The sequence below is a fragment of the Dermacentor andersoni genome, chromosome 8 (assembly GCF_023375885.2).
Source record: "Dermacentor andersoni chromosome 8, qqDerAnde1_hic_scaffold, whole genome shotgun sequence".
Classification (NCBI taxonomy): Eukaryota; Metazoa; Arthropoda; class Arachnida; order Ixodida; family Ixodidae; genus Dermacentor; species Dermacentor andersoni.
The window spans coordinates 121,020,780-121,045,022 of record NC_092821.1 but is presented as its reverse complement, the minus strand read 5'-3'; the positions used below and the strand labels follow the sequence as shown (position 1 = coordinate 121,045,022).

The 24,243-nt window shown below is 47.3% G+C and overlaps 4 protein-coding genes across 5 annotated transcripts in view; 1 reads left to right on the top strand and 3 right to left on the bottom strand.

Moving 5' to 3' along the window:
- Nucleotides 1-1,269: 1,269 nt before the first annotated feature.
- Nucleotides 1,270-6,480, bottom strand: LOC126529072 (uncharacterized). The gene is made up of 2 exons (XM_072289872.1): nt 4,347-6,480; nt 1,270-3,737 (listed from the first exon to the last, which is right to left on the bottom strand). The coding sequence occupies exons 1-2, from the start codon at nt 4,404-4,406 to the stop codon at nt 2,742-2,744; spliced, it is 1,056 nt and encodes a 351-aa protein (XP_072145973.1). The 5' UTR covers nt 4,407-6,480; the 3' UTR covers nt 1,270-2,741.
- Nucleotides 6,481-6,577: 97 nt separating this feature from the next.
- crc (bZIP transcription factor crc) lies at nt 6,578-12,556 on the bottom strand. Its single transcript, XM_050176669.3, has 3 exons — nt 12,414-12,556; nt 9,151-9,363; nt 6,578-8,428 (listed from the first exon to the last, which is right to left on the bottom strand). The coding sequence occupies exons 2-3, from the start codon at nt 9,239-9,241 to the stop codon at nt 7,215-7,217; spliced, it is 1,305 nt and encodes a 434-aa protein (XP_050032626.1). The 5' UTR covers nt 9,242-9,363; nt 12,414-12,556; the 3' UTR covers nt 6,578-7,214.
- A 5,166-nt stretch (nt 12,557-17,722) lies between these two features.
- Nucleotides 17,723-19,067, top strand: LOC126529075 (COMM domain-containing protein 3). The gene has a single exon (XM_050176675.3). The coding sequence runs from the start codon at nt 18,436-18,438 to the stop codon at nt 19,018-19,020; it is 585 nt and encodes a 194-aa protein (XP_050032632.1). The 5' UTR covers nt 17,723-18,435; the 3' UTR covers nt 19,021-19,067.
- Nucleotides 19,068-19,581: 514 nt separating this feature from the next.
- Mrgn1 (Mahogunin ring finger 1) overlaps nt 19,582-24,243 on the bottom strand; it is a 36,462-nt gene continuing 31,800 nt past the window's right edge. For both annotated transcript variants that reach the window (XM_050176678.3, XM_055069594.2), the window contains one exon: nt 19,582-24,124. In XM_050176678.3, coding sequence (XP_050032635.1) covers nt 23,906-24,124 — 219 coding nt within the window. In that variant the 3' untranslated portion in view covers nt 19,582-23,905. The remainder of the gene's footprint in view (nt 24,125-24,243) is intronic.

The following is a 24,243-nucleotide window of genomic DNA, read 5'->3' as shown; positions in this document are numbered from 1 at the left end:
AACTCCTATCCAAATACTTGGGTAAAGAGAAGCAGTCTTTTTGTGGCATCGACTGAGCTCAGTTAGGTTTATTGTGTTTAGAAGGAAAAGTTACAATATACAGAGTGTATGGAGCAGATTTTTTTACAAGCATATCATTTTTCTAATTGCACAATACAAAAAGCATCAAGCTTACAACTTTGTAAACCAGAAGTAAGGAACAACGTAACAGTTCTATAATCTGCACCTCTTAAGACATCTAAAGCAGATTAAGTTGTCGTATTACACCGCACGCCGAAGTACCGCTAATTTGTGAGGAGGACTTTTGCAGGCACATTAAAGAATGGAACATTTTTATTTAATCTGTAAATTAACGCAATTGTCCTCTTCAAAGGCTCTAAACAGATATAGTTTACAAAACTGTGATAACTGTTTTGGTGTAGAGTTGTGGATATTGCAAACTTTGTGCTTCAAATGCTTGAAATTTGCCAACATTTGAAGATATTTGCAACATATCTGAAAATTCTGCCTCCACCAGTCATAGTGTTCAGCTTTCTCAAATGCAAGAAGCTCCTTTCAAGTTAGGTCCGCAGCTGTCCAATGAGGGCACTTATGCATTACACATGAATTGAAACAGGGGACTCGCACTTGGCCCCAAACTGTAGCAAAATTTTGGACTGCAGATGCCTAGATTCGCATAGTGTAGATACATGCTACAAGATTTTACATTTTAAGTACTAGTGGATGCTTCATGAAAAGCTAGCAAACAACATTTTTGATAACAAAACATACAAGAAATGCCACCACTGCCACTCACCAAAAGAAATGCAAGATCCAGAACAGCACCTCGGTATGAGCTCAGAGATTGGGTGGCGCTTGCAGCGCACTGAACAATCTCGGAGGCACCATACCGTTATATTCGCTAACCACCATCGGCACACATCGTCCGCTTGGGTTCTAATTTAAGGACTGCTAATATGAAAATTAGGCAATTATTAGTCCCGCAGATCGGCCAACACTGCTTCAGTAGCATATACTACTAATTTAATAACCACTTTAGCCAAACAATTTTGTTGCAATTGGCCCCTTTAGGTGCATTTCGAGCGAAAACCTTGCCTCTCCTATCCAGGTCCACCACTTTGGTGCCCCATGGTAAGTGCACAAGTTGTGAAGGATCGCTCCATTGCAGAATGTATGAACAGCCACAGAAAAGACAAAAAAAAAAGGATGTGTGCCAGCGAGCTGTCCCCATTTTGTGTGGTGCAAGAACATAAGGAACTGTACTAAAAATTAAAGCACATGTTCAAACGCATGCCTTTATTCCATTTATGCACATAGCATGGATGTCACAGGAGTGTATAGAAATAGACATACTGAGCAAAAAAAAAAAAAAAAGGTGAGGGGTGGGGTGCAATCAGCACAAAAAAAAAAATGTCTTACAAAAGATGAAAAAAACGATGACTTACACAGATGCTGACGGACAAAATGCAAATGTATATTTTCAAGTGACACAACAAACCTATAAACATTAAAACATCACTTCTGGAAGGCTGTGAGAGGTGTACGTACAATGCGAGCTCAACAAACTAGAACACATTAACAGCCTATGGGAAGTAGCTGCTGAGTTGCATTAGCATCATTCATCATCATTCAAATTCATCGAGGAACTGGCACACTCTAGGGAACTTTTTTTTTTTCACTTCTCATAACCAATTATGCTTCTCTCACTCGCAAGATAATCGCAAATACGAAAAGAGGACCACGAAGCAGTACAAAAACAGACTACAGGACAAATCCTCACTCACAACTTGTCCCGTCTCTTTCCTTGCTTTTTTACTACTTCATGTTAGTCTGCACATGTTTGTATCCACAAACATGTGCAAACTCGCCCAACAACTTGCTCTGCCAAGATAACTAATTCTGTAGCACAAAAGAAATGTGCTGCTGCCAGGCAAGGCTAGTTCATACTTGCAGGTTTTGGCAAGCATACACGGAGAGAGGAAGGTGCGATCTGCACACCTTGCTTGTTTCTTTTGTATGTTGTCTGTTGTAAATAAACTTCAGCTACGAGTTCGCCCTTGTCCTGCATCTACCTTTTTATTTTTTTTCTCTTGACAGCGTGCCCTCGTTAAAACCTGCAAATCGGGGGTTTATAGTGAGAGGGCTCGGCTCAACTACCAGGGGATCTAGCCTTTTTTCACCCAGCAATTGGCTATACATAGTACAAGTACATACATATGTACCTTATGTAGGTATCTGAATACATACATATATGAAGACATACATCACGTATACAGATATACATATGAGCAGCCTACACAGGTATGTGTGGGAGATTCCCCTCAATTGAAGGGAGGCTTTAAGCACTGCTGCAAGTCACATAACAGGCAAGCTGGTTCTTCATACCTCGACTCCAGTTCTAGTGCTTCAACTGAACACTACTAGGTGATAGTAGAGGAAAGCATACACTCACCAATATACATTTCCTTTTGCGATTAAGACGCTGAAAATGTCAACATATGTTTTATTTTGAGTTGGTGAGTGTACTCTTTTTCTACTGCGACCTTCCCTCACCAGATGATCTTTTTTTTTCATACCCTTGACTACTACTAGCTGGCACAGTAGTGGCTCCTGCAACTAACAGAAACAGGTATATAAAGAGGAATAGACCTTCAACACTTGCTGTTGAATTGGCATCTCACTTGAGTTGAAGTGTTACAATAAAAAGCACTTGTGCTTAAGTATTTATATATATACATACTTCACGTGTCATTCGATGAAGTGATGACATACAGATTTATGGGAGCTTTAGCTCTACATATATCCACCAACACACCCTTCATTAAGGATATTTCAGCCTCGGCGGACTTTACCTGCAACTGGAGCTTGGCATTCCTTGCTGAAAGCTTGGCGAGTTCTTGTTCAATTTTGCTGAGCCGCTGTTTTTTATTTCGCCGGTATCGTGCCGACGCGTGCTTGTTTAGATGACGCTTCCTGGCGAGCCAGCTGGACTCGAGACTGCCCTGCGACCCACTTTTATCTGCCATATTGCTAGGAGCACCCTCGTTGATGCCGGAATCTGAGTCGAGTCCAGACTCCGAATCGGACTCGCTGACCGTGGGTGTCGAGGCGATGGTCATCGACTCGTCACTGTCGGTGCACCCATCGCCTGCGCAGTCTGGACTTCCATGTGGTGAAGTTCTCGTGGCAAACTTTTTTTGCACAGGGGTCACCGAAGGCATGCAGTGGCGATTCGGTGGGCTTGGCTCGACGAGCAAAGCGAGACCAGTATCGTCAGCATTTGGCAAACTTGAGGAAGGTACTGCACTCAACAGTGGCAGGCTCACAGGGTCGACAGAATCAATGCACTTGAAAGGAGAGACCGCCTTGCTCTTGGAGAGACGGCATGATGAATTTGGTTCCGATTTTACGTTGCCTTGTATCCTTGTCCACGCAACGGCATATGGCGCCGCAGACTCACCAACCCACTCAACAGGAAACGCTGCCTCACTGTTTGGAAGATGAGACGGGGACATTGGTTTTGACTTTATGCCACCACGTACCTCGACTGGCAATCCACTGGGACACACAAATGGGACACCAAGGATTGCCGGGGACGGCGGAGGCGAGGGGAGACTTGTGCTCGAGGCTGCAACAGTGCTTGCCGTCTGGCTGGGAACGACTGCTATGGGGCGAAGAACGCAGGTTTTCGCACTCCGAAAGATGCGCTCAGCTTCTGGCACGGCGGCAGTGGACGCCTGGGGAAAGGGGAGAGGAGAATGAGGAGGAGTTATGAGAGGGGGGGGGGGAGGAGACAATTTATAGGCATGTTCATTCACGCGAGGTTCACTACTGCACAACGTGTTCATGGTGCGCTGGACCGACCCCTCGGTTCTCCAGTGCAAAAGAACGCTGCTGCACCTGCTGGTAAGGTGGTGCAGCCTAGGGGTGTGGAGTCATGCAGACTGCAGTAGACTTGGAAGCGCTTCCTAACCTATTCGACGTTGTTTCGACACAGGCACACGGAAATTCGTTGCTGGCACTAATATAGGCGGTGTTTGCCAGGTGGGATTTGCTTGATTACTCGCACTGTCAGACAGCAAGCGACGTCGTTCATAGCGCAGCACCGTGGAAGTGTTTTAGAACTTTAATGATCGTACGAGAAAGCATCATCGCTCATCCAGTCTAACGTTTAAAGGAGGCACCGGATTCCTATGTCGGCGCTCGATTCAAAAGCGCGCATGCAACCGGCTACACCGGCACCGCCGAAACTTTTTAGAACAATGGTGGAGTGAACCACACGGGAATCGAACGTGCCCGAAGTACAGTACACTGAGTAGCAATTGAGGCGTACGGTGAAAACCAACCTCGTGTGCACAGCAGGAATGGCATATCTTTGTCGTCCTTGTTTTGCGAAGTCGACGCATGTTGCCGATGCATCGGTAGCGCTGCTTCGCCGTGGGAGGGAAGCAGCAGTCGGGAATATCGCTCTAAAACGAGCCGACTGAGAGCAATGTGCTCAGAAAACCATAGCCGCTTGAATCATAAGAAAACGTACTAAAGAACTACTTTTATATACTACATTCGCTACATTCTGCTATAGCCACCTACTAGTGTTCTAAATCGGATTGGATTCGTATGGCGACAACGCGATGCCGTTGCCACTGGAAGTGTCCATCTCGCTAAATTCATTCTTTATTTTTTTTCACCATTTTTTTAAAATATAATTTGCACACCGAGCGTGAAGTGATGTGGAGCATTTACCTGCTTCGTTGTTAGTCGGTAACAAGGAAGGAGTTGGTTTTTATTTCTATGGCATTTCTATGGTAAGGGTCCTTAGGTTTGACGGCAACTGCCACGTAACTCTATTTCTTAATTAACATGAACGTTATATTTCAGCTTAATTTACTTTTCCATTTACGTTCTCCTCTTTAACCGCCGGCTTGTTGGCCAATCCCCCGTAGTGGGTAAGCGCCACAAGTGAGGAGCAAGCAAGCAAACCACCCCTGCTAACCTCAACCACAATCTACAACAGGCCACCCTCAGCCTGCCCTCACTTCGGGTATCAGTACAGCATACTTCGGGGTCTTCCCGTCTTTAGCACACACCTTGTGTGACTGCCCTACATCCCACCTCTCTGAATGACTGGCTCACTCCCCGATCCCGCACCCTCCTCCTCCTCCAGGCCCTTTGTTCAGCATGTCCGTAAGCCAGACCTCGTAAGCTACGACAATCTCAAAAGTACATGGCAAAAGCTCCGGACTAGGGGCTGCATCGGCTCTAACCTGGCAGTCCTTGTGTGCGTGGCGGAGGGTTCCCGTTCGGCGGTCCGTTTTCTTCCAGTAGGGCAGCGTTGGCCCCGGCGTTCCTCGAAATCGGCTGGGGCGAGACAATTTGGCGAGAAACGGTGCCGCGGTGCGACGCTGAAGCTACGCCGCTCTCGGTACGCACTAAAGCGGGAAGGAACGTGTCAACCACGTGTGGAAGAACCAAGGAAGAACTCCGGCGCGCTGTTCCAGGAAGCCGAGAACGCATGCGCCAAGCAATGAGTGATTGCACACCGTTTCGCCGGCACGATCTAGGCGTTTGGCAACTGTAGTTGCTCCGCGAAAACGGCCAGATAAATGGCAGAATATACCGGGCTACACTCGACAATAACGAAGGACATAAACGAATGCGGCACGGAATGGCGAGGTATGCTGAACCATCTACAAGTTACTACAGGAACGTGCTGCTAACCGAAACCGGTGCAGGGTTTGGCTAATGTGGTGCCAAAATAGCACACAGTGACGGGTCCTTCTTAAGTATCGGAAGCCGACCTCAAAAGACTGTGATTTTCGGTCTGTTCGATTAACCCAAGTTTCTCTCCGAGGTACAAACATCAGCACACCCTGCACTCCCGTCGTCGATTGCACAGGGTGCCAGGCAAGGTTCCTCTGTGGTGCAGCCCGGCACACCACAACCGGCACTGCCTGCACCTTTTCTGAATCAAACCACTAGAGTACTGCAGCGCATGGAAGCGCCACAAGCGATAGCAGGAGCCAGAAACAATTCATGGCTGCCACGTTTTCTTTTTCCTGGTGGGCAGAGTCGTTGAGGAGCGAAAAACTTCATGCATGGCGAAATTTGACCTATGAATATTCGCGGCTGAACTGGATTCCAAAGAGGGCAGAAAAAAAATTTTGCATGCAGACATTAAAATACCATGGCACCCTTAGCATTTACTGAGAAATCTTTTTTAGTCCGTGGGACAGCTTCAGGATGTAATGCACAATCAATTTAATAGTGCATTTGACATGGAAGTACTCTTCGAGCACACCCAAAGGAAATCAAAGTTCTATGTAATTCACTTTTCTTCTCGCCTCATTATGTAACCTCTCTTATTCAGATGTCAAGGATCAGTTTACGGTTTACCAAAGTATCGACTGATATAGAAGAGGTAAAAGAAAATGTGCAAAGAAATAAGCTGTAATTGTTTTGGGTGGCATTTAATGAATCCTACGAGTGATGTTCTGCAGTATTTTCCCACAACTGCCGTCGAATTCAGGCACTCTGGATAGACCAAGTACCTAAGTATGCAAGGAGTCTGACTAAAAAATTGAGCATTACTGAAGTGCATGCCTTTTATTTCATTTATTTGTACAGCATGCACATCATGGGGTGGGTACATAAATAGACATCATGAAAAAAAAGATACGCAAATGAAATGCGCAAAATGATATGCACGGTACATCATGGTGTATGTCAAAAAGAAAGTTATAAGGTGCCCAACTGCCAAAGCACAAACGTACGACTCTATCTACCACGTCGAAGCCACAAACAACACACCTGGAAGGTTGCGACAAGAGCTCGTACACTGCGAGCCCAAGCGATCAACTACAACACATGAACAGCCACGAAAAGCAGCAATAGATTTGCGTGAGCACCAGATATTGACCTTGCCGAATTTCTCCAAGAGATGCCACATTCTGCACAATGCTTTTGTCACGTCATAACCAATCTCCTCTCAATCACAGGATAATCGATGACGTAACAGTTGTGTTGGTTCTTCAGTGCCTCAACGGAACACTGCTAGCAAGTGCACTAGGAGCCAGCTACAACTAGCAGAAATGAACATTCTGTGAGACCTTCAGTGCTACCTGCCATCTTAGTTTGGTGTTCATGCCAAAAAGACAATTCGGTAAGCTTTGTAAATAAACACTTTACATGCCATTTAAGTACACATGTAAAAAGCCCTACTTTATCAGCCCTTTTGCTCTGAAAAGCTCTCGCATCAGGCCCTTGAGATAGGAAATTTCATTTGTGATACGCTGTGCCTCCGACTGAAGGCTGACATTTGTCGCCGCAAGCTTGTCGAACTCTTCTTCAATCTTGCCATACTCCTGTTTCTTCTTTTGCCGGTAGCGTGTTGCCGCGTCTTTGTTCTGGAGACGCTTCCTTTCCTTGCGGCTGCTCACATCTGCCTTGGCCCGGGGACGGCGTTTAACCGTTCGCTTTTTCTTGCGAGGTGGCTCCTCGCTTCCCGACACCGAGTCCAGCGCAGACTCTGAATCAGACCTGTTGACGTCGGGTGTGAAGTCGGCGTCCATAGGATCGTCGTCATCGCACCCATCATCTTCACGGTCTGGGCTTCCACACGGTGAAGAGCTTTTGGCAAACTGGTCTTGACCAGGTAATGGTGAGGGCACAGAGTGGCAACTTGCTGGTGAGCTTGGCTCGCTTGGCGAAACAAGATCAATGCTTCCAGCACCAACGAAACTTGAAGTGCTTGTGCTTGGAACTGGCGAGCTCACTGGGTCAATAGATATATCGCACTCGATCGGAAATGCCACCTGGCTGCCTGAGAGGTGACATGGTGACGTTGGCTCTGATTTTATGTCATCAAGTATAACCTCCACTGATTGAGCAGGTGACACTGCAGGCTCAACAGAAGTCTCCAAAATCGCAACTGGTGACCCAGCACGACTGCAGTAGGCTGCAAAGTACGATGGCGAAGCAGGAGCCGATGCAATAGCATACGGAACTTCTACCACTGATGATGCTGCAGGCGGAACATCCAAGGATGATGGAGTTGGCGGAGGCGAGAGTGAGCTTGTGCTCGAAACTGCATCGGTGACCGCAGACCAGCTTGGAATGCTCTCTCCTCTGTGGAGGTTGTGGCTGTCGAAGTTTATGAAGATATCGACGTTTGGGACGACTGCAGTGGGTGTCGGCGGAGAGCGAGTTGGCGAAACGGGAGGGGACAGGAAGTCGGGAGAATAGGGGGATGCAGCTGGGCTCTCCCAATGGCAATCACCCTTGGGCGCCAAGCCGCAGTTGCTGGACTGATCAGGTTGGAAAGCCGCCTGGAAGTCGCTGGCCTCCAACATCACTGGGGGCAGGTCATCCGGGAAGTCCAGCTGGGTCCAGGCGGACAAGTCCACCTTTTCGTCCAGCCAGTCTAGGTTGCCTGCAAGCATAGGATGAAGACGGGCTCAAATGCATGCTACAGAAACATTGTGCTTCGGTTGATCGAAGCACTGAGAGAGAGTCGTTCAATATATACCCTGGGTCCTTTATAGTTGCAGTACAGAGAAAAAAAATGCTTGGTGCAACAATAACAAAAATGAACTGACAGAAATGTCCAGTACGTGCCAGACGTGTCCCACGTGTAAGCAAAAGAACTCTCTACTGATGGACTCCTGGATTATCGCTCTTCACATTGGTTACCACACTTGATTATCACACCAGGCAACGGTTGTCACTTCACATTGCCAGCCAGTCTACACGAGCTCTGCTTCCTCTTAATAATTGTTAACTAGAAAATCCCTTATCTACATTTGACGCTTTTATTCACAATGTTATGCCTGTTGCATTCCATTCAGTTGCAATGCTTAGCTTCACAATTCCTATGGCGCATTCGGTTGGCAGTTTACGAGCGAGCACTCCGGTGTAGCTTCAAAGGTTGAATTACAATGTAACAATGTACTTTAACAATGTTAGCACCCCCCCACCCCCGTCTCCCATTTCATCGTGTTCGTCTTGATTCCTTTACTCTTTACGAGATGTACTAATTCATGAAAATGTAACAAAGATTTAGTGTGGCGATGAGCACGCTGCTACTATGCATTGTTGTTTTACTCAACCATCATGAGCACTCAAAAGTATGAGTCAAATGTGAAAGGGTCATACCTGCATCTTCAAATGCATGCAGCCCACCATCTTGGATGAGCTTGGAGCAGCAGAGCTCCACAACTGAATCGATATCCCAATTGGCGTCCATGCTTTGCAGTGACGGCTCCCGATTTGGATAAATGGGTAAATGTACTGGTCCGATGAGAATGGTCCACAAGGTTTTGTCTTGCCAATGCGCGGGCGGGCAAAGAGGCGTTGAAGCCTGAAAACCTGCAAGACAACATGTCGGAGCCGTTATAGTCGGGGTGCTCCGATGCCACGGTGGCCAACTATGCATTCAGCAAGATTATGTCTATTCACCAAATGAGTTCATAAGTATGTGCTAGGCTTCCTTAGAAAGCACTGCAATGTGAATCCATTTCAGCCAAACAAACACTGCTGTTAGTGCTCTAAATGTTGTTAGCCTGTTCACAGCAGCCACGCTGCCTTGTATATCAGTGAAAGTGGATGGTAGCGCTGTTTAACCATGTCCAAACACAGTTTCACATAAAAAGGAAAATCAGAACTTGTTCGCGTTTATTTCTGGCCATGAAGTGCGCATTTGTACCAAAAACAATAAAGTTTTATGTGACTTGGAACTTAATACAATTTATAATTGGTTTGCTGAACTGTCCATAAGTGAAAACTTCTTCCAGCATATCAGAAACACTACTATAAACTATGCACGAAGTTTCCTATGCTCGAATCACAACTCAGGTATCACAACAGTGTAGCATATACAATTGCCTGGGGCTGCGTGCGCATTCTAACATAGGGCTAAGCAGCTGCTTGCCCGAACGTTTTTTTTTGTCTGCCAAGGTCATCACTGCAATTGCCTCCCGTGCGTTATTGTGTTTGTGCAATCGACTTTCTCAACAGCCACGTCGTTCTCTGCCCTTAGTGGCTGTTTGTGCTCAACCATGCCACATCTACACTTCATAACATTGCACCATTTTTGTGCTCAAACACACTACAGATTTGGTGGTAGCTTGCAGATGCGTTTTATCGACTATCAAGAGTACGCCGACAAGTAATCTCAGCCACGTGCGGGCACAAATGAGCCTTGCAGGCATGGATGTCGCCCCATTGGCTGCATTAAATAAGAAACCTTGGCAATTTTTTTTTTTTTTCTGTATTGGAATTTGTGCAAAAGTGCTTAATATGCTGCTGAAACAACTGCTACCTGGTACAGTATTGTTTGGAGGGCTCTAGCTGACCATTAACCCTTCACTGCTGCACTTGTGGTTTTACCATGGGCCCTCAATGCAATTGACTCACTTACCTTTGGGTAACTTCCAACCCCGAGCACAGCATGGCATGTGCGGACATTTTAGCACCGGTACCATTACTTCTTTGTTAATTTCTCACACCCTCTCACGTCTACTGTAGCCCCAAGGTATTCATGTTTCATTAGAGCTGCAGCACCCCTCCATCATCAGATTTTCTTGGTGGATGTTAGAGCAAATATTCCCTTTATTTATGTATACAACCAGGCATTTTACTGCTTGACTATGGGTATGACGCTGTTGAATACCAAGTCATTATTCGTCTCTTCAGTAAAGGTAATTACCAATGCCTATAAGCTAAAATTAAGCCCTCAATATGTTGCTTCATTGCTGCATGTATTCACAGGTCTTAGTGAATTCCCTGCATTGTCTGCTAGTAGCACTATGTTGTTTGCATACATCAGCCCAGGGGCCCGTTACAGGCGTAAAATAAATCGACAACGTAATTCAGTTTTCCAGATGTCTTTCTATTTTCTGAAAAGCATTAACAACAATGGAGACACCCCCCGAATGATACTATGCCACATTGTGGGTACTTTGGGCAGCAATGCGAAAAGACTAAAGAAGTTTAGCGCCAAGAACAAAAAAAAAAGGAAGAAAGCAGCTTTGGCAGCGGCACGATCTAACTTCTGGATACAAAATTTTTGAAAGTTCTTAATGATCTACAAAAACATTTTTGTAGCTATACAGGTAAAAAAATACATGTACAGACTCTCTATATATTTTATTCCCTTGACAAGAAATACAAGATTAAACGGATCTGCCACAGTCAACGTGTCAGCAAAACAAATTTCATACAAACAACTGTGTAAATGTTTCGAAAGACAGAAAAACGTAAAACAAAAAGCTACCGCACGACCTGTACTGTCGTCACAGTATCGCTGCATTCGCTCGGCGACTTCTTGTGCAGAAAGACCTTTAGGTGCCTGTTTCGAAATTATAAGACAAAAAAAAAATTCCGATCATTCGCATCTACTATCACGAAGCGCGCAGCCCTTGCGCCTGCGCAGTAAGAGCGTTCTAATGGCATTTAACTGTGCAGTCTTGAGAAGTTCGCCAGCTGCTGTGTGTGGATGCTGCCCAGAAATGCAGTTGCAAATCGCGAACGTCAGAGGTGAACGAAAGCTTCTACAGCCACGCTCCTCTATCCAGTCAAAGGCCCCTAGAAATTCCAGGAATCCATCCTCGTTATAGCAACCATTCAACGCGTTGTCGCAGTGCAAGTCTTTCAGCTCAGCTGAATGCCTGCTGCTGTTGCTAACGGCCACGCGTTCGCATATCAGTCCCTTTGTTACAGAAACTTATCGGCGGCGCACGCGCACTCGCGTCCAGCCAAAATCTGCAGCCCCATTCATCGCGAACAATATTGCCAAACGATAACTGCAGCGAACTTCGGGAGGGAACAAGTACAGAATAAGTTTAATGATCGGTTGCCCGGAATACGACTGGCGTAACGGAATGCAATCGGCCTTGAACGATCGGCGGCACACTCCGCAACAGGCAGTTTCGAGTCCACGTGGTTATTGTACGGAACTCTATGCCACATGGTACCCGAGATGACGTCAGCGTGACGTCACCACTGTCCTATTGAGGACAAGGTAAACGAACCCGAAAAGTAGTTTCCGGGTTGACCGTCGTCTGCAACGTTCGGATAGTACAACCTTGCCTCGCAAGGCTAAGCGGACGTTTGACGTGTCTATTTCTGCGTAAGCGAAGCGATTATGCAACTGTCCGTAAAATGACCCTGGACTCCACGCGTCACATCAATTTCGCTCGTCACGCCACTACATCCGCTCAAATGCCTAACTACCTCAAGGTTGGTTACTGCGAGTACTAGGAACTGACAAGAATCCAAAGCTGTCTCCTAACAAAAGGCTCACACGAACAATACAAACAAAGGTGACCGGCTACACGGAAACGCGCCACCTCTCCGCATTTACGGTGCCTGTTCGCCGAGATTAACGAAACAGCGGAGGGATAGTTCCGCATACTTACTCCATTTTGATGATTGAAGGTGCTGGCACCTTACGGTGCGAAGCCGTTAGGCCAAAACTATTCCATCACACTGGTGGTTCCCACAGAGCACAAAAATGTCGATCTAGCTTTGTTCGTGACATGAGGGCGAATGAAAATGTAGTCCGGCCGACGGCGTGATAGAGCCTCACCATCCGCTCTTTCTTAAAAACTTTGCGTGGGTCAAGTTTTGCCCCCACTGCTATTTTCCCTGCCAAATTGTCGTTCGTCTCATTTGCAAAAGAGCCAATCTATTTGCACTTCTTTTCAGCAAGTGATATTTCTTATAATAGGAATTTACTTTCTTTCGCGGAGCCATAACCAAGATGGCGGTGCTGAGGCTGCAAACTTGCGCAGGCATGTCGCTAATGCGCAGTGTCGCAGACATTGCATCAGCCGTTGCGTTAAGTATCATAACGACTAACTTAAACCGTTTCGTGGAAAGGAATATGAAGCACACGTTGCCGCATGCATGAGCGATGCGCGCAATAAGATGAAATATCGCGGGGCTCTTTAAATATCGCCTCCGCTGAATCTCAATGGAACCTGACCCGCGCTAAGCCAGGTTCAAAGTCCTGCTAGTCCTGCCGCTACCTCCCAACACGAGTAGATAATGCCACAACTTTCAAAAATAAAGCTTCCGGCGACCAAACATCCAATGCCACAACAAAATACTTTGCAACGCAACGTCCCCTTCGGTCAGTTTCACTTATTCACCGCACCACCGCGCTGGCGTAGCCCGCCACCGCTGGATAACTGGAGTACACACACAACGTGCAAGCTGTGGAGAAATGTGCGGACGGCGTCTCCGCCATGTTTGCACTTACGTTGCTAGACGAAATATATGAGTAGGGTGGGGACCCCAACGAACGATCCGCGCTCGGCTTGTTCTGAACCTGTAAACAGGAACTCCGCGCTGAAGGGGAACTTGTGCATGTAACGCTAAAGGAGCTGTTATGTTATCCAGGTGGCATCAGTCCTTCGTAATTGAAGCACAAGTGTGCTTGCTGCTCGGTTGCAGACGCTTTTGCACAATCAAGATAAAGGTCGTCTCGTGTCTATCATTGGCGGGAAGCATATGGCGGCCTCCATTAGGATTCATTTTCGCTATCGTGGCTCAGAAAATACAGATATGAATAAATTACGCACTTGTTATATGGAACTAGCAAGCAAAACGTTTATAAAGAAAGTAGTTTGTCTATAGTACTATTCAAAAAATGTGCCGGCACATTCTTTGAAAAACACTGAAGATGTAAGGAAGTAATGAAGGATAAAAACTTTCTCCTACCCCTTGACGATGTTTTATGCAGTAAATAATTGTTGCATAAAATGCATAAAAATAATTGTCACTATATTTATGCGTTTCTTTTTGAAGATATTGCCGCAGTCAATTGTAACAGTTAATAATACAGATTTCCTAGCCTAAACGTTTTGCATGCGAGTTTATTTAATTTAATTTTTTCTCTGCATTTTGTTTACTGTCCTGTGCACATCTCGATCGGGTTTGGATGTTTTAACTCGACATATAACTCTTTTTTTTTTTAACCATACGGAATTTTTTTAAAAATCGCCTGTAGCCTGATGTAGCATGCCAGGCGATCAGCCAAGCTAACATCTCAGGCATACCATTAAAGCTTGTAGATCTCAAAGAGGCGGACATTACTTTCACGAAGAAATGAAAACTCGTAATTTACTAATTAAGAATATATGCAGGCGGTGAGATTGCAAGGCATAGCGACTTGGAACGAATCCTAAGTGAGGCAATAACGCACTGGTTTTGAGGTATGCGCCATAAAACTTGTAAAAGTCAATCACTCAATCAATCAGTGTTTATTTAATTGAATGCATTGTATTTCCACCTATTTTTTAACGAAACGTCGTTTCATGTCTTGAAGCATACAAGCAACTGGACCGCCAATATATCTCGGCGCCCGCTTTTTATAACATATCTCGGCACTTTTATATCTCGGCGCCCGCTTTATTATAAAATCGCCTCTGGCAATTTTATAAAATTCTGTATGCGGTCTAAAAAGAAAAAGTAGCGTATATATGTCTTCCGGTATTACTACTACACAACTTAGTATTGCATCTATATAGAACTTGACAGACGAGAAACAGTTGCTTCATTTTAATTTTGCAGCCGATCGAGCTAGCCGAGTGAACATTCCAACGTCACTTTCGTGCCCAATAACTATCACGAAGCCATCAGCTATCTCTGGTTGCCGAAACTTTGCACCGAGATAGGGCGCTTGCGGCCGCGCGCAGTCGCGCCGTACGCAGCGTCGGCCGGAGTAGAAGAGGTGAATCGCGCTCACCTGACCCCCCCCCCCCCTCCTCCTAGCGCGCGCACATCCCCTTCCTTTGCGCGGGAGAAGACAGCGCCCTCACCCGTTGCGCGGGTGAGACTAAGCGGTGAAGGTGAGACCCATACAGCACGCGGCGCGCGACCGCGATGTTATCGCACTCGGACTTTTTATACGGATCACGGCAACGCCGACGATCACGGCGGAAATTCACCTGGAGTGTCCACGTAATAACTGTCGAAATAAAACGTGCCGCTGAGACGGATCCACAGGGAAGAAGAATTGGCAGAACGACGTCACATACCCGCCGAAAGGGTTCGGCAGCGTTATGCTGCCTCGCAAGTATATTTATTCCCGAAAGAAACCCGTTCTCCTCGGCAGCTCCGAGTAGCCAGCGCCAGAGCGTTTGTTGGGCTGCCATCTTATAGGGCTCCTCACCAGGCCTGGCCATCTTGAGCTTGTGACAAGCGCAGAGCATACGTTGAGCGATAACGATCATGTCTGCACAGTATTACATCGCTACGCACCGCGGAAAGATTTGAAGCTTTAAACCGAACTCCGTTTTTCCATCTCCTCGCGGCCGCCGCGCTCCAAGCCGGAGGACGACGTACTCGTGTGCCTGCGCCTACGTACTGGTGTCCGCAGTGTGACGTCGCTCGTGGTGACACGCGACTTCGAGAATTATTCAAAGCAGCATCTGTTATTTGAGCAATATGTTGCTAGAATAGACAAATTAAGGCTTAGAGAAATAATAAAACACACAAACTGAATGTCTGCGTGTTTTTCTTTTACTTCGCACCGCAGCAAGAAAGATGTACTTCTGTTTCGTCTGCTTGCTCCCACGTCGAGCAGTCGTGCGCGCAGATACAGAATTTTCTACCGTGGTCCCAGCGCGGGATCATGCTCTGTAATCCGCTTGTGTCTGCCTCGGAATTCGTGTAGCACAGACTTATACCGCTAGTCAGGTGTCATCGTGCACAGCGCGCTAAATCATGTGCTGCTGAAAACGAGACAATCGCAACAGCTCGCACGCGACGCCGCCAGCGGAAGTTCGCTGCGCCGCAAATAAAAAAAAGAAGTAATAAACGAGAAAAAAATGAAGACGGGCCCCGTGACCTCGAGGTCCGGTATGGGAGAGCGCAGGGTAGGAGTTTCGCTTGCGGAAGCTAGAGGGGCAAGTGGAGAGAGCACCTATGTTTGCGGTGAAGCTCGCCTCCTGAAATCATGGGTTCGCAACATTTAAATATTTATATCTCGGCTATTAATGAGCCGATTTGAAAAAAAAATTGCGGCAGAACGCTTCCTAGAGGGCACGTAACAACTTCCAGCGTATAACCAAAATTTGCTATTGGGCCCGGTGAGGGGCCCTTTAAGGAAATGGTAGGTTCAGCCAAAGACGAAACACGGAAACTGATAGCAAGGTTTAGTGTTGCCACTGTTGTGCTCCAGCTCCCATAGCTCAGACACGTACTCTGGCAGACCGAGAGGGAAGAACTGCCACCCCCCTTTTTTTCTGTATGATTTGTAGAGAACGCTTTTTATAGAGCAGAGGCATCCGTTTGCGGCGAGCGTCGGCATAACCGAGCGAACGAGGAGCGCAGCGAGGGATGAAAGACGCGAGGAAGAAAGCGGAGAGGGAGGTGGAGAAGAGTATGCAGAAAGCGTGAGAAGAAAAGCGTAGCGTGACGATGATGGCTACGAGATGGCGCCGGAGTAGCGCGCGTCATCCGGGAGGTCTGTCGGTGGCGGCTCGAGGCACTCGAGCCGCACTTCGCTTCATTAGAGTGTTTTAGTTGAGCGTCTTTACGGTACGCTCCGCTCCGAGCGGCCCCGCTAAGCCACAGCGGAGCGGCGGGCGATTTTCACGTTTTAGTTGCACGTTTAGCGTAGCGGAGCGGACCTTTCGTAGTTGCAGCGCCCCCTGGCTAAATTCAGGGTAATGAAAGAAAATAAAAGCACTTTATGATCACTCTTATACCGTAAAACGTACATATGTATATATATAACTTGTTTCTCCATGAGGTATCTAGACGTGCGCTTGTAATGCGTTACCGGTCCATTTTATCCAATGGAAAATAAAGCGCCGTCTTGGGGAACGCCACGTGTTAGCCAGCGCGCTTGCTTACGGCATCCAATCCAATCCGTTCGGACGCCAACGCTAGCCAAAGTGCTGCGCGGCACGCTCCGCTCAGGCAGCTTCTAAGCGGACCGTGTTCCTCGCTCCGCTATCCCGCTTACGGCCAAGCGGACGGCGCATGCGCATTCGCGCTTCCGCTCCGCTTAACTGCTTAGCGGAGCGTAAATACGCTCAACTAAAACACTCTATTTACAGGGTGCCGAACGATACAGGTTGCCCGCTCCAGCCTATATATCGCGAAATTTAAAGCACGTAGAGCTGCGCTCGAATTTCGCGTTAGGGAGTATGGTAATCACCGGTGAATTGTTTCTTTTTCTGTTTTTTTGCTCTCAGGAGCCTCTCGCGTATGTATTAGTATATGGCTCAGTTGGCAGCAGGTTTTGATGGTAAAGGGGAAAAAAAGAAGAAAAGAAACGAACTTGCGAAAGCAAGTTTTGGTCTCTTGTGAACTGTACCGGTATAGTACGCGCGCTCGTTCATTAATCCCTGCTTCAGCTGCACGTTGACGAACTTGTGCTAGCAAGGCGCAGGCCCTCCGATGAAGCCTCTGTGCTTGCAATCGACGACTGCTGCCTCCGAGATTTCGGTGAACAATTTTGCATCCTTTTTTTTACGTTGTTTACGTATGACACACACATACTCCAGACAGAATTATACGAACCAGGGCAAACAGCATAAATAGTAAGTTGCTGTTGGAAGTAAAATGTTGTATGATCAGACATCTCGGAGGCACATTTGTTACACAAGAGGCTTCGCGCAAGCGGATTCACAAATCAGTACGAACATTATTAGTACAACTCGGCGTCGCGCGTAAATTGAACAAGGGACAAAGACAAGGAGCTCGCACATAAATTGACAGCCAACGCGAGCTAGGGACACACTTGAAATAATAGTGCGGAGGTCTGCACGAGTTCGGCCTTCCCCTAAAGCCCGGGCTCGGCCTCAGTTGAGCCAACTGTTTGGCCCCTCCCGGCTACGCTATTTGCAACTCAGCAGAACTGTAGGCTATAAAAATGGCAGCCCTTAGGGAATTTCGGATGCTGCGCCTCTGCTGGTCACTATATGCCACAGCAGCCGCCCTCCTCTACTCCTACTCCTGAAAGAAAAAAAAAAAAAGAAAGAAAACAGATGCGGCTAGGCCCCTGGTATTACAGTATCTGATCTCTCCCCCTCTCCCTTGTTTCTTTGACAAAGCCTCTTAAATTAATGCACTTATTTCCAGTTAGCTTTTCTAGGGGATAAAGCGCAGCTCATTGGAACAGCAATGTCGCGGTGGCACGCTCACACTTTTATAGAAAGTTTAGCCACATATTTAATTTCCTAGTAACATGACACTGTAAAAACGCGAACAGCGCTTGTAGTAGTTACACATCGGACCTATATTCCAGACTCGAGAAGAACCTCTATCGACTCGTCATCCGTAAACGCCCTTTAAACAATTGCGCCTAAAACTACGGCGTCACTATACTGACGTCTAATCCGTGAATTTTGCCGATATGTTATTCTCACGTCTCCAAACGTGCGTCTGTCTTGACGGACGCACGGAGACGGACCATCCGAAGCAATGGAGCTCGCCGAACCGTTCGTCAACGGCATCGCCAAGGCCGCCGATCCGTGCAAAGTGAGTGATGCAGACTACACCAAACTCCTCGACAAAGTCTTCAGCGTGGTCACGAACGACGGCGAACCGGGGGCGGGTGGCGTCGACGATGACGACGAGTCGGCGACAGCAGACGACGACTTCAAAGATGGCTGCGCCGGACTGATTGCGCTGGTGCTCGAGAGCTCGCGCTTCAACCTGGACGATTCTCAGCTAGCGCTGCGCCTCGAAGAGTACGGAATGACCGGCGCCCGCGCGGACTCCTTGGTCCGCAAGTACGCGGCGAACAAGCAGTTGGTGCGCGTCGAGTTGAGTCGCATCGGGCGGCGGCCGCCTCACGTCACCGGCGTCGACTGGAGCGTCGATTATCGGGTCAAGAGCAACCACCTCGAGCGCATCGGCGAGCCGGTATTCCACATCGAGCTCAAAACTTCCTCGGAGAATCCAGTCTCGTTCGCGTGCAACATGGCGCAGATGCAGGACCTGCTGCATAGCCTGCGGGATGCCGCGAAGTGCGTTGAAAACAAGGCGCAGGGGGGCGGTTCTTGAGCCTACGTGCCCGTTTACGTTTTGTAAATAAAAGATTGTCTAACGAACTGTAACAGTTTTGGGGGTCGTTACGTTCCCTTCAGTACGTCACCTACATTACCTGTTTATTCTGCGTCCCATTGCAAACGCCGTTATCATTACAGCACGTTTACTTCCAATAAAGGGGTTAAAAGAGAGAGAGAGAGAAAATAACAAGACCAGGGTGGTCAAACATGTGGGAAGCTGCTCTATGTGCTTAAACGCTGCTTGCAAGTTATGTATCTAATGTAAATAATTTTTTTTCTTCTCGTCTTGCATAAAGGGAGCTGTATTATCTTATATGCAAAGTTTTCTGCCTTTGAGACAACAAGAATGGCTGCACAGTTCCATGCGACAATCTAGCGCTGCGATACGCCAATTCTTCCAACAATGTCAGCTGGGACATGCACTTTACCTCATGTTATGCAGTACCAACTAGTCCAACAGTCTGTTTTTTTGAACTTCAAGACTTCCAGCAGAAGACGGCATGTGCTACAAAGGGCTTTCATTACTTCAAAAGCTTGCACCAAGAAACGCATCACAAGCGACTCAAATTTTTTAATGCTGTACAACTTTTCCACGATGCAACACAGCACGGTGCTCCAGCAAGGACACAAAAGTCGAAGCACAGTCCGAGAAACACATTAGAGCCCTACATTTTACCGGTGTCGTTGCAGGAATCTGTTGGTCCGAAGTACCTGCAGACATTGCACCAGCACGCACACGCAACGAAATACTTCCGGAGAGTTCTGTTTATGTTGCGGCACTCGGAAAACTGTTGTGAAACTACATGTTCGTGGCCCAACGTAGAGGCTGGCTTACTTTTTGGGTGAAGTCCTACAGCATCCTTCCAGAGTGCTCTGCCTTTTACGCCTGAAAGACCAACGATTACAGGCCAGATGGAGCTTCAGAGCACACCGTGTATCAAGGGTGTCAAGATAACAAATGCTAGAAGCACTGGTTAATTAAAGACAAACAAAACTAAAAGAGCCTTCTAGAGGCACACCGTATGCACACTTAAAAGCATTTGTACAGCCCCTGCTTTTGCAGAGCATTATTTGTAGACCAGAAGTGCAGCACGGCCTACTGCTTACATCTTGCAAACTCCAACGAGACAAATGAACACTAAAAGCAACTGTTAAGTCTATCTCGAGTGATAAACTATTGACATAGTCGGCGAGAAAGTCGCAAATCAAGACGCCACAACCTACAAACAGCAGCAGACTGGACGAGAAAAATGGGTAGCCATACGTCGTCACATGGTGTAAGCACCGTATGCTGCAACCCACTATCGTCCGTCGAGTCTTACAAGAAACGCGGGACTACAGTTGAACCTGATTATAATGAATCTGGATAAATCTAATTATATTCTCTATATTGAACATGCTAAACATGCAATACTCATGTAAAATCACTTCCTCGTAATGAACTGTGACATTGAATGCATATATTAAACTCGGGGCATCCATTGCAAATGCAGAATTGCCTTGCACGATGCTTCAGGATGTTCTTTTGCAATGGACGTGTTGCACTGGTACAGGCCATGGTTGAGGGACGCACGCTAAAGCTGGTCTACTCAAATGCGCCTGCTGAAAACACCACGCTTCGCGACTCTTTAGGGACACTTTAGGGCACCGGCCAAATCTGCCTACTATGCTTAGTTTTGTTTTTAATAAGTGGATTCATTTCTGGCTTCTTTTCTTCACTGATATATATAAACATTGGAGGCTTATCAAGGTTAAGCCCAGTGGATGCTTCGCATCCACCGGGCTTAACCTTAGCGTATCCTTAGCGTTTGGAGGCATCTTGACCGCATACACGCCCGGTGCAAAGACGCTGGCGCGGTTGCGGGCACAGAGACTGACGCGACGGCGGGCGCGCGCCGCTTCATCCCTGGCGTGACGTCACATATCACGTGATGCAGCGATGGTGGCGCCGTCGCGCGCGACGGCGCGATCCGGAGCGTGGAGGCCTCCACCGGGCGACGTCCGACGGCACGATATGAGGCCCCATCTGCAGCCGGTGTGACGTCATCACGTGACGTCACATCATGTGATCTCACTTCAGTGTCAATGGTGGCCACCGCCGGGAGGCGACCGACGGCGCGATATGAGGCCCCATCTGCAGCCGGTGTGACGTCATGTCACGTGACCTACTTGAAGGTCACTTGAAGGTCAATGGTGGCCACCGCCGGGAGGCGACCGACGGCGCGATATGAGGCCCCATCGGCAGCCGGTGTGACGTCATCACGTGACGTCATGTCACGTGACCTACTTGAAGGTCACTTGAAGGTCAATGGTGGCCACCGCCGGGCGTCGCGCGAAGGCCCGAAACCTACGTTAATATGCTTCGCATAATATACATAACTATTTTCAGTGATTTGTCTGTTTGTTATAACAGAGTTCAATTGTAACTGGCAATGAAACCATGTCCTACTGAAATATTGCAACTTATTAATGTTGTGTTAAGCATCTCTCTAAGGTAGACGGTTAATGCAACGATGAAGATGGTCTTCCAACCTGCTGGATTTCAAAATATGTGGAGACTGAATTCTGAACTAGCTGCATGACACCGGCGTTGCAACACCGCAAAAGCGCTCTGTCATCTACGAAGTGCGCCCTGTCATGTTCAGGTTAACGTAAAAAAGATTCAAGAAGTGGCACTGACCAAAAGAAAGTGCCGGTTGTGCCTGGAGGTCTCTCTTTGTCGGAAAGTGCACAGTAACCCGACTTAAATTATCATGTCAGAACCGAATAAGCGTGACGTCAACCTAGTTAGCATAATTTATGGCGTGATGGCCAACTTAGCGACATAACCCAATAGTGTAATGCATTACAGTAGAACCTCGCGGACACGATCCTGTTACGTTTGATTTCCTGGTGCGAACGTTCGTAATCGAGAACATGTGAAATGACCGTGCCGAGTGTTCATGCCAAATTTCCCGCTCTACAACGCTGCCGACTCGGGTCGAATTCGGGGAATGCAAACGTCGGCTTGACGAAGCCGCAAAGACGACAATGCGCGTCACGAGCCTCTCTGCCCCTACCAACTCGGTGTGTGCCATCACCTTGTGCTGCAACGATTCGCAGAATGCTTCGCATTACGCAGATGTCAACATTTCTCCAGTTAGCACGTTTTTCATCTCAAAATGCATGAACAAGGTCAGGAGATCAGGAAACAAAATAACATTCCGTTTGCAATGAAAACGATGGCTTTCTAAAAGACAGTCTCAAAATGAGCAGCGCATCTGCGAACTCGTGAGACACAACATTCAGACTATGCATGTCAATTTTATGCGAGGATACAATTCACTGCGGTAAGAATAAGTTGAAGCCCAACCTCGAACAGCGCTGTGTGGATCCAATGATCCAACAGGTAAGGTCGAGCTAAAAGCATGCAAAAATCTGTCTTTTAGTCCTGCTGTATGCGAGAACTTTTAACTATCCTAAGCAAGCGTTCGCCGCTTGAGTTGCCGCAAACAAAGAAAATAGGCAAACAAAATGCACCAGAAAAACTAGGAAATTGAGGGACCAAATCACAATCAGAACTGAGAATCCATAAAATAAGTCTACCTATGGAAAAATTTATCCCTGTGAAACACCGGCGCATAGCCCTAGCCCAACTTTGGAGTGAATTTCCTGGTTACACTGTCAACACCTCGCTACATATTTCAGCCTTGCACTTACAAATATTTACCACTAACCTTGGAGCAAGAGCCAAGTATATTTTGTTCTTTTAGGTAAAGACACCAACTTCCCTGATAAGCAGTTGCTCGTTATGTCGCACATGAAGACTTGTGAGCCAAATAACTTATTTCACATCGGCGCTCTTGAAAAAAAGAAAGGATTGACAATGCTGACTGTATATCCAGCACTTCGGATGCTGAGTGAACTCAGAGCCAGGTCCTAAACTGGCTCAGAGTTGAACAACACAAACAAGGCTACGGCTACGGTTTCAAACGTCTTGAACACAGTATAAAACAATCACAATGCTAGCTGCATTTCATTCCAGATCCCTGCTTGACCTACAGCCACATATTACAAGCAAGCAAAATCATTTAGCTACACCTTTCCAGGCAAGCTGTGCAGAAAGACCAGCTATGTACATTTTACCAAGACCAGTCACCAGTCACATATTCTACCTCAGCAGTAGGTAATGGCCCCAATTGATATGTCTTAATTGCCAAAGGCAATTAATCATGAAAAAGCACCTCGTTACGCTTCTGCCCCAGCCACTCCGCTGAGAAATATTTCGAACTCACGCAGAGTTGCACCTCACACCGACCCTTCCCTTCACCTCCCATAGCCTACGATGATGATGGCAGTTGCGATCAAAATTAAAAGCCAAAGGTGACAATGAATGCACCAAAACACAGAGCCAAGCCCATTTCCTATGCATGCTTCACAGAGAGGGAACTCCCGTAAAAGCATGGTGCCCAGCCTTGCACTCCTCTTCCAATGGCCTGAATTTCACGACCGCAATTTTCTCCCTCCTTAGGCTTAGCGTGCAAGTCTAACGTACCAAGCCTACAGTAGGCTTGGCACTATGTGGCGCGCAACGCAAGTGGTGCACCTCGAAGGTATACGGCCCGCCTCCTCACGAGTTGTGTGAGAACTACTGGTACTTCTCGGCAAAGGCAAGAAGCACTTCTTGAAGTACTTCTTGGCAAGGCAAGTGTTGGCAATTGGCAACCCGTGCACATGACGGCACATCTCCTTTTCCTCCAGCAATGCGAACCCGCAGATCTGGCTTGCCCTCGGCGGAACTCGGAACTTCTCTTTCCTTTTCCATTCTCTTTTGTTTTTCTATGACTTTCGTTTGTCTTCTGTTTTTTTTTCTTCTTTCTTTTCTTTCCACGCAGTTGTCATCAGTCCACACTGCCACCTGTGGTTTTGCTTGGAGGTTGAGAGGAGGTGTGTCGTCCAGACAGCAGCAGGCGTGTGCTCGAACCACTGCTGCAGCTGTCGCCGCTGCTGCGATTGCTTGCATTGCTAGCAGGAGTGCCGGGCAGAGAGATGCTAGTCTCAGCGTGGCCGACGCTGCTGCTGGCGGAAGGACGGGAGGGCGATGTCGTCTGGGTGCGTGCCTGCAAAAAAAACAACAGCAATGATTAAGCACTCGCAGGTTGCCGTTTTTAACATGTACCAGTAAAGGAGTCTCAGTATTTTTGCAGCGTTACTTTTATGCGATGATATTCGTGGTTCA